At 29.4% G+C, this 13,928-nt stretch overlaps 1 protein-coding gene across 1 annotated transcript in view; it reads left to right on the top strand.

Annotated features, from left to right (window-relative positions):
- The window catches only part of LOC118194458 (uncharacterized), a 293,435-nt gene extending 281,361 nt beyond the window's left edge, over positions 1-12,074 (top strand). Inside the window, exons 20-21 of the mRNA XM_035365633.2 lie at positions 4,853-4,981; positions 10,793-12,074. Of these exons, the coding sequence (XP_035221524.1) occupies positions 4,853-4,936 (84 nt within the window). The 3' untranslated portion in view covers positions 4,937-4,981; positions 10,793-12,074. The remainder of the gene's footprint in view (positions 1-4,852; positions 4,982-10,792) is intronic.
- Positions 12,075-13,928: the final 1,854 nt, after the last annotated feature.

Here is a 13,928-nt window from a genome sequence, read left to right as displayed (position 1 = left end):
TCACATGAAGAGTCTTGACCGCAGTTCCAAAGGAGGACATCGCAGGAAGGAAGAAGATAGACTAGAGTAAGCTGGAATGTAAATAACAGGAGAAAAATGAAATTGTACTATGTACTAATACAGAAATGCAAATTAAAAAATTGAACACACTGAATAAAAATAAAATCAAGGGAATACAGTTTACTAATAAACTAGCCATCATAGGGGAAAAGTATGTAGAGGAGTGTTGAAATTATGTGAATATTTTTTTTAAATTTTGAAAACCTATCATTAATAAGAAAAAAAGGCTACGAAATATGGATTTGTTAAAGTTTAAATGATTGTAAATATTGTTTTTTTGGGGGGAGGGAGAAATTTGTATTTTCAGTCATTTTATAGAGCTTTATAGAATTATTAACCGCCAGTAACATCAAAAATATATCTGCTAAAGAAACTTAGGAAAGTAAAAGTTTACTTGGTTAAAATGAAAGTTAAATTGTGAAGGATCCCAATACCTGGTAAAGTAAGTTTCTTAGAAAACAGTGGTATTGAAAACTTAATTATTTACAGTGATTTTAACATATAAATATTAAAGAAAAAAAGAAATGTCCAATTTTTTATATAATTTTTCTTACTTTAAGGTTTAAAATGTCTTGAGAAATAACAGAAATTGTCTAATACATCATGTCTCTTAGCCATGATCGATCATTGCCATACTATTTTTTTAATGAAGCATACTTTTTAAAATTTTTTAAGTAGGAAACTTTCGTTTTAACCTATGAGGAAAATACCTTATTGCAAGCATAGTACTTGCTTGCAGTTTGTATCTGGCCAGCTAAGGCTTTTATCAATACTGATTTGATATAAGGCTTCCCCCTCGCCCTTCCCTTTGAATTTAAAATAGCACTAAATTCTTGGTGGTTGGTTATTTTCGGCTGACCTGAATGAAGTGATGTACATTTATCAAGTATATACAGTCAAAAGTCTTTAATCTGGAAGTCCATAATCCAGAATGATCTATAATCCGGACCTCAAAGCTGCAAACTTTCTGCATATGTATAAATGCATAATGCGTTTACGCGTGCGCATAATACCTTTACACATGCACATAATACGTTTACGCATGCGTGTTAAATGTATAACGGACAATATAAGCTAAGCTAAAATTATCTAATTCAGTTAATGTTGCAGATTGCGTTGTTTTTTAATCTTCGAATTGGATCCGGCTTATTATTTCTTGCAGACCGTTAGAGCAATTTTGTAAAAGTAAGCTTGAATTTTCGATTATGTCAAAAAGAATTTCCGATTCTGGAGCTGCCAAAGGATCTACAAAGCAAAAGCATGTTTCGATGTCCATCAAACAAAAAGTGGAATTGCTGCAAAAATTGGATAAATGCATATCCTTTGTTTCCCTAACCATTCCGAAATCTGTTTATCAACTTTACCCTGATCTGCGGGGTGAGGGGGGATTCAATGAACTGGAAGTTGATCTGTCAGCACTATCCTTATCTTCAGGGCAGATATTTTTATTTTATTCAGCTTATAATTCCTTACTAAATGTAGTATTTCATCTCGATGTACTCCGTCTTTGATATGATCTAAATCAAATTCCTCGTCATTATAAATATCACGAATACACATGAAATAGTTTTCTGGTTGCAATTTTCTAATTTCGACTATGCATAATGTATGCTTTGCGCATGCACACGTTGAAAGAGATGTTTAATAAAGTAAACAAATAAATATTAAGCTTTTTTTGTAAATTTTGATACCCTTTAGATCATAATTGCTCTTTATTTCATAAATTATGGTTTCATATTTTTAATTTTATAATTTCTGCATGCCATCTTACCAGATTTAAACTGATGATCTATAATCCGGAAAAACTGATAATGCGGAATCGTCAAAGTCCCGACGAGTCCGCATTAAAGACTTTTGACTTTATTTCACAAAGATAGTTTAATAGAAAACTATAATTAAGAGAAGTCATTTAATGAATATTTTAATAAATTAGAACAGTGAATAAATACATTAATATTAAAATTATATTCAATTTTGTAAAAATTATGTATTGATTTGTCTTCAGTATAAGAATACAGTTTATTAATGAATTTTCTTTTATTGTAGTAAGCAAATTTGTTACATAGCCATACAAAGCTCTACTCCCTCCAAAAAAACGTTTTCAATCATTTAGTGTAAATTTAATATTCTAGAATTACATTTTCAGGGTCTTCATGATTTCATTTAAAAAAGCTGTAATTTATTAAATCCATATTTTTAAATTATTAAAGAAGTTTTACTAAATTTTGCATGGAAAATGTTTGCATTATTCCTATGAGATAACTATGTGTAATTACACTTTTTACATTTTGATGATAAACTTTGTATTATTCTGTTATACAAAATATATAAAGGCTGTTATTGTAGTATATTCATGTATGCGAGATAACAATAGTTTGTATTATTTTAGAGTTATATGTCTTTCACTGTATATTTTATTTGGCTGCAATGCGTCAAAAAGTGTTTGTATAAAGAACCTTCCTCAAATCATTGTTCTGTAACATGTTAATAAAAAGTTTAGAATGTTTTATTGGCAAACAGTTATTTAATTCTGTTTTTCCAGAATAGATTCAAATTCAGTATAATGACAGTGAAAAATAAATAGGACATGCATTTTAGTGCAAAAAATAAACCTTTCAAAATTAGACAGAACAGCAGCTTTATTTTGGCAGAAATTTCCAGAGAAATCTGCAAAATGGTAGTCAAAAGCTGTAGGAAGGACTGAATTAGAATTCATGTCATTAACTAGAGAAGTAAATTTTTGCGAATATGAAAATCTTCAAGAAAATCTAGTTTTGTTAAAGCTTTAAGGAAATCCAATTTATTATGTCAAAAATCAGAATAAGTTTCCAAAAGTGGCCAAATCTAATTTTGTTAAATCCAATTTATTATGTCAAAAATTTGAACGAGTTTCCAAATGTGGCCAGGCATTGAAAATTCATTAATTTCTCCTTTTTGGAATAAGATCAATGTTCATTGACATGAAAATTTAATGCTCTTTTAGCTTATTTAGGGGAAATGACCCGAAAGTTGAAATTCTGGAAAATCTATGCAAATTTATAATTGACAGAAGAATAAAATGGAATGAGAAGAAGATTATTGTTAATTTTAACAACAGAATGTCTCCTTTGATGGAAGGATGAAAGTATTTTAAAAGCTTTATCAATGACTATGCAAGAAAAAACCCTGTACTCTGCCTCTTGCTTCCAATACCCATGCAGTCATCACTGCTTCCATTTTGCAGCTCTTGAAGAAAAGTCTGATCACCCTCGATCTTGATACAGTGTTATTCAAAATCTATGCCAAAATAAGGCTGCTGTTTTCGGCAGTTTTAAATTTTACATCGGCATGTTTCCTTATTCATATTTATTTTATGTTAAATACTCTAATCATTTAGCATCATTTTCTAAAAACACATCCGAAGTATTAACTGGCATATTACTGCTGTTCCTAATGTGTTAGTTTAGATACACTAAAAAAAAAAGTTTATAATATTGCTACAAATTTGTTAGCAGAAAATGATTTTTTTAAACCAGTCCTCATTAAGTTTGTGAAAAACTTAATGAATATTCTAGAATTACATTTTCAGGGTCTTCATGATTTCATTTAAAAAAGCTGTAATTTATTAAATCCATATTTTTAAATTATTAAAGAAGTTTTACTAAATTTTGCATGGAAAATGTTTGCATTATTCCTATGAGATAACTATGTGTAATTACACTTTTTACATTTTGATGATAAACTTTGTATTATTCTGTTATACAAAATATATAAAGGCTGTTATTGTAGTATATTCATGTATGCGAGATAACAATAGTTTGTATTATTTTAGAGTTATATGTCTTTCACTGTATATTTTATTTGGCTGCAATGCGTCAAAAAGTGTTTGTATAAAGAACCTTCCTCAAATCATTGTTCTGTAACATGTTAATAAAAAGTTTAGAATGTTTTATTGGCAAACAGTTATTTAATTCTGTTTTTCCAGAATAGATTCAAATTCAGTATAATGACAGTGAAAAATAAATAGGACATGCATTTTAGTGCAAAAAATAAACCTTTCAAAATTAGACAGAACAGCAGCTTTATTTTGGCAGAAATTTCCAGAGAAATCTGCAAAATGGTAGTCAAAAGCTGTAGGAAGGACTGAATTAGAATTCATGTCATTAACTAGAGAAGTAAATTTTTGCGAATATGAAAATCTTCAAGAAAATCTAGTTTTGTTAAAGCTTTAAGGAAATCCAATTTATTATGTCAAAAATCAGAATAAGTTTCCAAAAGTGGCCAAATCTAATTTTGTTAAATCCAATTTATTATGTCAAAAATTTGAACGAGTTTCCAAATGTGGCCAGGCATTGAAAATTCATTAATTTCTCCTTTTTGGAATAAGATCAATGTTCATTGACATGAAAATTTAATGCTCTTTTAGCTTATTTAGGGGAAATGACCCGAAAGTTGAAATTCTGGAAAATCTATGCAAATTTATAATTGACAGAAGAATAAAATGGAATGAGAAGAAGATTATTGTTAATTTTAACAACAGAATGTCTCCTTTGATGGAAGGATGAAAGTATTTTACAAGCTTTATCAATGACTATGCAAGAAAAAACCCTGTACTCTGCCTCTTGCTTCCAATACCCATGCAGTCATCACTGCTTCCATTTTGCAGCTCTTGAAGAAAAGTCTGATCACCCTGATTATAAATAAATATAGTTTAGTTATAGTTTAATAAACTATAGTTTGTGATTTAAATAAATATTGAATGTTTTAAGCAAATGTATTAAGCAAAAATATTGAATATTGATTACTTTTACAGGTAGTGGAATTACTTGCAAAAAACCAGCAATTACAAGCTCGCTTGACTTCTGGTGCAGCTCAGAAACAAGAAGAGTTGCTGTAATTAAATAATTTTAAACATCTGGTGCAAACAAAATTTTTTGCTCATGTGAGTATTTAAAAATGTCAATTTTTTTAAGTAAGCGTTTTGTCCTTTCTTATTTAATGTTTTCTTCTGAGATTGTTTTTAAACTCTTTAAATTAAGCATACATTACATAAACTTTGGTTGATAGTTGTGTAAGGCATGATATGGATTGTGATAAGCTCTCCTTGGACAGATCACCTTCATATTTTTTGCTGTAATCAAATACACCTAAACCTTGGATTATGACAAAGTACAGGGTTAGCTCCTTGATGAATTAATAATCTTGAGATTCAAAAATGGAATCTTCATAATCCTTTTATTCCTTATTATATTAAGTTATGTATAATATGTACATTCCTTGTACTTGAAGTTGAAAGCATTCATGTGAACAAATTTATTTGCCAAAATAATATCCCCCACTGCATTCAAATTTTATCAGCAGCCTTCCTCATTCCCGTCATAAGTCTCTGAGCAAGCAAGAAGGGTTATCAGAACATTTGGCTACCTTCAAGTGCCACTATAAATTTCAAATATTCTCTATCCTAAAATTTCTAATCTCATAAACAAAAAATCATTTGGCAATAAATTCCACTTGCTGACACATAGCAGTGAAACAAAATGAATAAATTTGAAGGTTTCATTTGTGATGTTGTCTGCATGCTTTTCTAATCTTTTACTGAATGAAGTGATGTGGTAGTTTGTTTTGAAATGTTTAACATCAAGTATTGTTCTGTGATTAAATTTTGCCTGGGCAGTTTTAATCCCAAATAAATAAAACAGTATTTGTTCAATCTTTCTTACAGTCATTGAAATTCATATTCTACAATGAAAGAATAGGTTACGTGATTTTGCATGGGCCAAGATGATGATTCTTATGAATGTTGAGCATTAGATGTATTGGCAATCTACAATACTAAATAGTGATGTATCCTGGAGTAAATTTTGGATGATAGAAAATAAAATGTAAAGAATACATTAGCAAGATTGGATTTGTCTAAAACAATTGTTTTGTACATTCTACACGAACATTTTCAGATGAAGAAAATCTGCAAAATGAGATACTTCAGTTTCTTTCAGCAATTCAAAAATAACATGTCATTTTCTAGAATAGCTATTGCAGTTCTAAGAAATTTTTTTCTTCAGTTTATCTTAACTAGTGCTCTCATTCTATGGTCCTATCTGCTAAAAGAGAGAATCAGTGGAATGGAGAAAATCAAATGAAGAATTACTAAGCTAAAATAATTTGGGCATCAGTTGACAAAAAGGGGTAATGATACTTTTTGAGACTGTTAAAGAAGCTTTCTGATACACTTTGAAAAAAGAAATGTGATCATTAATAAGGAATATAATCTATGAATTTTGCATATATATTTGCAGTGAAATTAAAGAGAAAAGGTATGGAATGCTGCATTACAGAGTTCATCCTTTCTAGAATTGTGCATTCAGTTGAGATCTAGAGATGCAGTAAAGAGGTTTAAGAGGCTTGAACATCCCTATTATAGTCTAGATTTAGCTCCAAGTAGTTATTAACTGTTCTTTGGACTGAAATCCGACATTCGTGGAAAGAGATTTAACGATGATGATGAAGATAGCGATTGTGGAACTTTTGAGGACAAACTTTAAAATATTTTCATGGATACAGAGTTTCTTGCTAAATGATGTGAAAAGTATACTGAATACAGAATTATATATACATGCACACAAAATTGCTTTTTGACTTTGAGGTTAAGTTTTTACCGTATTTGCATCCCATGACAACTGGACCTTGGAACCTACATTTCACTTTTATAACCTCTTAAATATTCCCTCTACACCTTTTTCCTTAGACAAGATTATATAAAATTTTTACTCTTTTTTAACTTAATTTTATGTATGTGCATATATATATGGCTTTATCTACATATATTGTGCATATATATATGGATTGTCTGCCATGGAGTGTGGGGATTTTTGTAAAGAAACTAGCTTATATTTACATTCTCCACAATCATAAAATGATTGCTGCTTTTTTCTTTGTATTAGCATGGTTGTAAACAAACTGTGTACTTTCTTTGGCTTTTTTTTCACCCTTTTCATTCACATTAAGAGAAGAAAATGCCTACCAGATAATCGGACAGGTGTTGGTATACAAATCTGACTATTAACTGCTTTTCTTCTCGATAATTTTTGTACAGTTGCATTTTAAATTGGAGAAACAGAATTTTATTCCCATGCTCTTTCTCATAAAGAATGCTGGAGTTTAATATTATTATATCCATCAGCCCAAAAAACGATTTTTTGTACTACTTCATCGATTTCCTAAAATGCATTACTGCTGCATCTCCTATGTTTACACCATCCATGTTTTTGTTGTTTAATCTGTAATACATTTAGATTTTAAAATGTCCTCTCCGTTAACTTTATTTTTTCTGTCAAATTTAGCCACTTCTGGCCCATGTATGCTTTTTAGCATGAAAACATCTTTTTTCTTGCAATGCAAAGATGTTTGTATTTATTTGCATCACAGTCTATTCACCCCTATTTAGCTTTCTTTCTGGAAAATGTTTTTCTTGTTTTTAATACTGTTTCTTTGGAATACAAATATTCTGTGCGTGATAGGGAACTGGAAAAGTGATCCAAAGATAAATTAAACCCTTTCTTCTTACATAATTCACTCATTAATATTTGTTACTGCTCTTTCTCTGTAAGATGCATTGCTGCTTAATATTTCTGTGTCTTACCCACTATAAATTAAAAAATTCCATACATAACTGTTAATTTATTTGCATAACTTATATATTTTCATCTCGTAAGACAGTTGTCCTTTCTGAGCAGATAGTTATTTATCGATGCAGATATTTTCATCGGGATGAGGATTTGATGAATAAGAGAAATCGAAACTCATAAGTGAAATAAAGGCTTATTTTGGTCTTAAAAGAAACACCATATTATTTTTACAATTTCCATTTTTGTTTGCAACATGTTACTTATTTTTTACATAAAAATATAACAAACTTTTAAGAAATAAAGCTTATGCAACGCTTATCAAGGTACACTCCAAGTAACAACGTTTTTAGCTTGACTCATTGTTGCCACACGGCCAATCTTAATAACTATTCAAAACATTACATCATGTTTAGCAGCATCTTTCAGAAAAGGTCGATAAAAATTAAACATCCCTAAGAAAGTTTGCAAATCCAGATAGTCTCTGGTAATTTATAATTCAATATTGCTTTGACTTTTTCAGGTAGAGGACGAGATCCTTCCGTTGTTATAAGATATCCTAAAAATTCTAAGTTATCAAAACCCATGATCGACTTAGAAATGTTGATTCTCAAACCGTATTTATCTATCGAAAACAAGTTTCAAGTGATGTCTGTGTTCTTCTTCTGAGGCAGAAGCAATTAATATGTCATTGAGATATGGAAAAGTAAAGTCCAAACCTTGAAATACTTCATGTATGAATCTCTGAAAAATAGCTGGTGCATTTCGCAAACCGAAGCTCATTACATTAAATTCATAGAGGCCAAATGGCGTAATTATGGCAGTTTTCTGTTTGTCCTCTTTGGCTATAGGAATTTGAAAAGATCAATTTTGGAAAATATTTTTTTGTCTTTTAAAATGTGGTTAAAATCATTAATCCTAGGGATAGGATATCTGTCAGGAATAGTTTATAGCATTAAGTCTTCGATAGTCTCCACAGGGACGAAAATTTCCATCTCTTTTAGAAACTAAGTGGAGAGGACTAGCCCATGGAGATGTAGACTGTCTTATTATATGATTTTCAAACATATACTGAAATTCTTGTTTGGCAATCTGTAACTTTTTACTGTCTAGCTGTCTTGGCTTGGAATACACCGGTTGACCTTCAGTTAAAATGTGATGACATTTGTTATCAAAAGATTAGGTTTTGTAATACTCAGATAAACATATCATGATATTTTAACTTATCATGTACTAAATCACGTCCGGGTCACCAATCTTTTAATGTGGATTTGATGAAAACGCGAAATCGAAACTGATCAGCCAGAGCATTTCATAAGTGAAATAAAGGCTAATTTTGGTCTTAAAAGAAACAGCATATTTATTTTTACAATTTCCAAATTTCCATTTTTGTTTGCAACATGTAACTTATTTTTTACATTAAAATATAACAAAAGTTTACGCAATGCTTATCAAGGAAAACTCCAAGTAAGGACGTTTTTAGCTCGACTCGTTGTTGCCATACGGCGAATCTTAATAACTATTCAAAATATTACATCATGTTGCCACTTAGGAAATCTTAATAATTATATAGAAACATTAAATTATGTTCCACTACAGATTCTTTTTAATTTATTTTTCAAATTCTCTGTGATTAGTTCTAGTTTTCCAAGCGTTTTAACACTCGGTGTATTCTTTTCTTTTCTAAAGTGAAATACAAAAATTTTAAAATGTAAAAAAACACATCTGTAATCATTATGCAATACTTGCCATGTGGATAATAAATGCTCCCAGTAGCCCCTAATTTGAAAAGTCTTTGCTAAAAGCATTTCTACAATTAAAAAAATGCATTTTTTTCAAAATTTTTGGTTCCTTTTGCAATAAAACATGCTCAAAAACATTCATTCTATACTTTAAAATGTTAAAACATTATTATTGATATAATATACTGATGCAAATCTTTACCTCTTTTAAAAGTGTCTTAAATACAATGTTTTTTTTAATATCTTATTTGCAAATATATAAAACAGTTTTCCAAACATTAGTTGCTCATTACAAAGTTAATACAAGTATGTTTCTATATGCATTTAAGGCTTTGAGATTGTGCAATTACCATAAAGGATGCAAAATATTTTTTCTCATTGTATATAATATAAAAACTTTTATGAGTGTGCTTTTTTTTAAGTAAAGTAGTTTTTAAAGCTCAGCTGAAAACCTGAGTTTTCAGTGTGATGGTTTTTCCACTGCTAAAAGGGCCTCAAGTTTTCTCCCTTCCAACATACGATGAATAATATTTGTCATGGGAAGGTTACCTTGAAACCTTTCAATTACAAAGTATCCTTTTCTGGTTTCATGAAGTCTTTTTGAACATCGTGTTTATTCCAAGAGAATAATATAATAAAAAAACTGGGTGGGAGCGCATACTCTGGAGATGTTAATTCCATATTGTTATAGTCACGGCAGATAGTAGAAATGGTGTTACAGAAGATTAGCTAATAAATGAAACTTCAACTGCAGTACTCTAAAAAAAACAAGAAGAGGTTCTGTATTGTGAGTAACTTAAAATGAAAGGGAAGCTATCAAAAAAGGTTTATAAAACAGTTGATAACAGCGAAAGACAAGCAGACTACTCCTCGTGTATGTTACATCTATAAACTCATGTCAGTTTTTTATGTCAAGTAGACACAGCTGTACTGAGACAAGTGATGTACCTCCCCCCCCCAAAAAAAACGAGGGCTTCAGATCTAATAATAGTGTTAAAATTTTGATATTTGTGTCAAATGTTAAAATCTAGTTCATGGCTTTACACGAAAGAATATATGAAATCCATTCTTTTTGCAGTTGCTAAACAAGAACTTGGATAATTTCTTGCCATTCAAAACAAATAGTCAGGAACATGCTTGTAAAAATTTCATATATTGAAAAGCAAATAAAAATTAAGGAAAAAAGTTTATTTGCCCTTCAAGTTTTTGCCAGATATAATTAGCTATACAAATTTCAATTTACTTATTCAATTCCTATTTTTTTATTTGCAATGTACTATAATTTCTATACATCAGAATATTTCGTAAACATTTCAAATTTCTTTATATGTGTTATTCTATAATGAGTAATATTTTTGTATATCTGATAAACAGTTTTTTATTTTACAGGAAATGCCTGATAGATTGCTCACCAAGTAATTTGCTTGGTATGCCAAATCTTACTAAGATCAGCTGAACTGTATATTACATCATGCATCAGATCACTTGTAATTAAATCACATTGTTGCATTATGTCATTCTATATATATATCTGCATTAGAAATTTTATTTCTGTAAAAACATTTTGTATCTTTGATTGAAATGCCATTTGTATATATTAATCATACAGGATAGAGAGTTTTATAATGAAATACTGCATATAACTATTAGTCAATATGCTCTGTTTGCAAAAAATAAATACCTTGTTTTATTTCACATAATTTATGAAATAAAAAAAAATGAATGAATGAAAATTACAAAACACAAGTTATTTTATGAAGATTTTTTAAAATTTTCAGTTAATTAAAATTATCATTTTTCATAATGAGATTCTAGTATTTTTCAAAATTTTCTGATAATATGATTAAAATAAAACTATTTTTGCAAATCTCAGCTTTATTTTGAGAGGTGAAAGCAGTTTGAATCAGCACTCTATAAACATAATTTTTGAAGTCTTTCACCCCTATCTTGTTACTGATCAAAATTTAAGACTATTTTTGCTGTTGTGATTAAGATAAGAGTAATGAATTAAATTTCAATGTGTCCGATATTTGTTATTTAAATAGTAAAATATATTACATATGTGCTAGTTTTCTGCACACATTTTTCTTGTATGTAAGAAAGGTTAGGTGTTAACTGATTCAAGTATGTTTTTATAACCTAGACAATGCTGTTGCATTTTTGATACATACATGTTATCCATAGTCTAAGAATAAGAAGTCAAATACTTAGTAGGATTTCTCAATCTGAAGTCGTAGAGCTTATGTTAATCAAGACTGAAGCTAATATGTATAGTTATCTAGCAATGTAAATTTAAAAATTACATCTAGTGAAATAACTAGAAGGCTGTTTTTATAGTTATATTTAGCAGCTTTTTCGAGATTGCTGACGAGTATGAAATATATTTAATGCTCCAAGTTACAAGAAAATATAAAATTGTTAAACACCAAATAAAAGTGTATCTCTATGTAAACTAAGTGTAACATATTGTACAGTTTAAACTAAAGCAATAAATCACAGACTAGCCATAAGTGACTTATTTTTGTAGCTAATAAATCATATAATAAGAGAATTTTATGGTTGTTATGAGAAACTGTTGTTGGTTTGTATATTTTATAAATTAAAGCTTATAATTTTAGAACTTGTACATAAAGATCGAGTACAAAGAATAATAAAAACTTATCTTACAAAATTTGCTTCTTTTTTTCAAGATTCTTTTTACATTACACTTATATTTTTATAAAAAAGTGGATTCATAAAATGTTACGATAGTTTATGGATGTATTTAAATAAAATTATATTTAATACAATAGTTCAACTTAAATATAGTAAACAGAAATCTGTAAATTTGAATTCAAATATTTCATAAAAGCTACCAGCCATTTTGATGAATTTTTTTGTTTGGATTATTTAAGATTTATTTATGGATATTTCATGACAATATATATATGTTACAGTGAAACACCAAAATCTGGAGAATGTCGACTTTCACCGGTGAATGTCAACATTCACATAGTCTCTTGGTGTATGTCCGAAATATTTTCCAAATACTCTTATTTCTGACTTACGCCGGTCAATGTTGACATTCACCTGTACTAATGGTGAATGTTGAATCTATAACAATATTATATTTTCTTCGTAATTCAGTCACGAATAAACGCACTTGAAATAAGAACTTAAGAACATGAGAATCTAAAACACACAATACATTCAAAATGAGAAAGGAAAATAATAGAAGTTAAAAACTTAATTATACGGTACGTTCTAAACGAGAAAATAAAATAACAGTAATAAAAAACTTACTAAATTATGTGATTCAAATCTTATTTATTGCAACAACTTAAACTATTATGGCACTTTATAACCTCTCTTTTCGACTTTCACCAGAGCATATCTGTGATTGTCGATATACACCGGTGAGGGTCCGAATATACAAGAATGTAGTGCAATATTCGATCTTTCACCAATGTATTTGGTGAATGTTGACATTCTCCGGTGAAAGTCGACATTCTCCAATTTCGGTCTTTCACGGTAACATATACATACATTATGATAATCATTAAACAGGCATATACTGTATTTTACTAGCATATTTCCTCCCTCCTTTTTTTTTTTTTTTTTTTTTTTTGTTCAAAAATTGAGAGAAGAAAATTAGGCGAGTAATTTAATTTTTGAAGGATGCAATTAAAATAAGAGTTTAAATGAAAAGTATTCATGGACAAACTACTGGTAACTTATCACAGTATTATTTATTTAAAAGAAATCTAATAATACTAATGCATCATAGCATTAACATTACAATATCTAGTAAGGTATTTTCATTTCTACTTCCTTGTAACTTGAACTTCACTCACCTACTTCCCAGGTCTCGAATTATTTAATGCTGCTAGAATTGTGTTGCTTGCATCATCACTCATTGTCATCGTTTTCATTATTTTTCAGTCTGTTTTCCCATGTGTAGTGTTCTGAACTATCGAGATCATTAGATATCTCTTTTCTTGAAGCTCCTCCATAATATTGATTTATCATTTGCAGCCCACATATGCAGATTCTATTAATAAATCAATTAATAAGATGAAAACAATCATTACATGGATGAATCCATTTTAATATTTAAGGAGCTTGTTTTCTGAACATTCTGAGGAAGTGTAACATGAATACTTAAAAAATTTCAAAAACTTGCATTAAAAAGCTACTGGGGAAGAAGGGTAAATCCAGGAATTTAGATCATAAACATCTGATTTCAGTTCAAGAGCTTCCACACTAGGACTGTTCTTCAAGTTTAAGTTTGCATTTATCTAATTAACTGAAGTGACTTCACAGCTGTCAATTCCTTCCACTGCTTGTCCACCATACTATTTTGTTCCTAACTCTGAATCACATAATTGTTGCCATGCATTGTGAAAATTTTCATCTCTAGGTCTTATTACTGATTATTTATTAAATGATTGCTACTTCCACTGAATCAAGGGCAGATACAAAGGCTTTCATTTTGTCAAAGTTTTATTGCAAGAAAACAGCACACCTAATGTAAATAACCCACCTG

Source organism: Stegodyphus dumicola, chromosome 5 (genome assembly GCF_044657685.1).
Source record: "Stegodyphus dumicola isolate Sdum_Otavi_A_Nest chromosome 5, ASM4465768v1".
Classification (NCBI taxonomy): domain Eukaryota; kingdom Metazoa; phylum Arthropoda; class Arachnida; order Araneae; family Eresidae; genus Stegodyphus; species Stegodyphus dumicola.
Note: the sequence above shows the minus strand (reverse complement) of the source record. Positions and strands in the feature narration are given on the sequence as shown.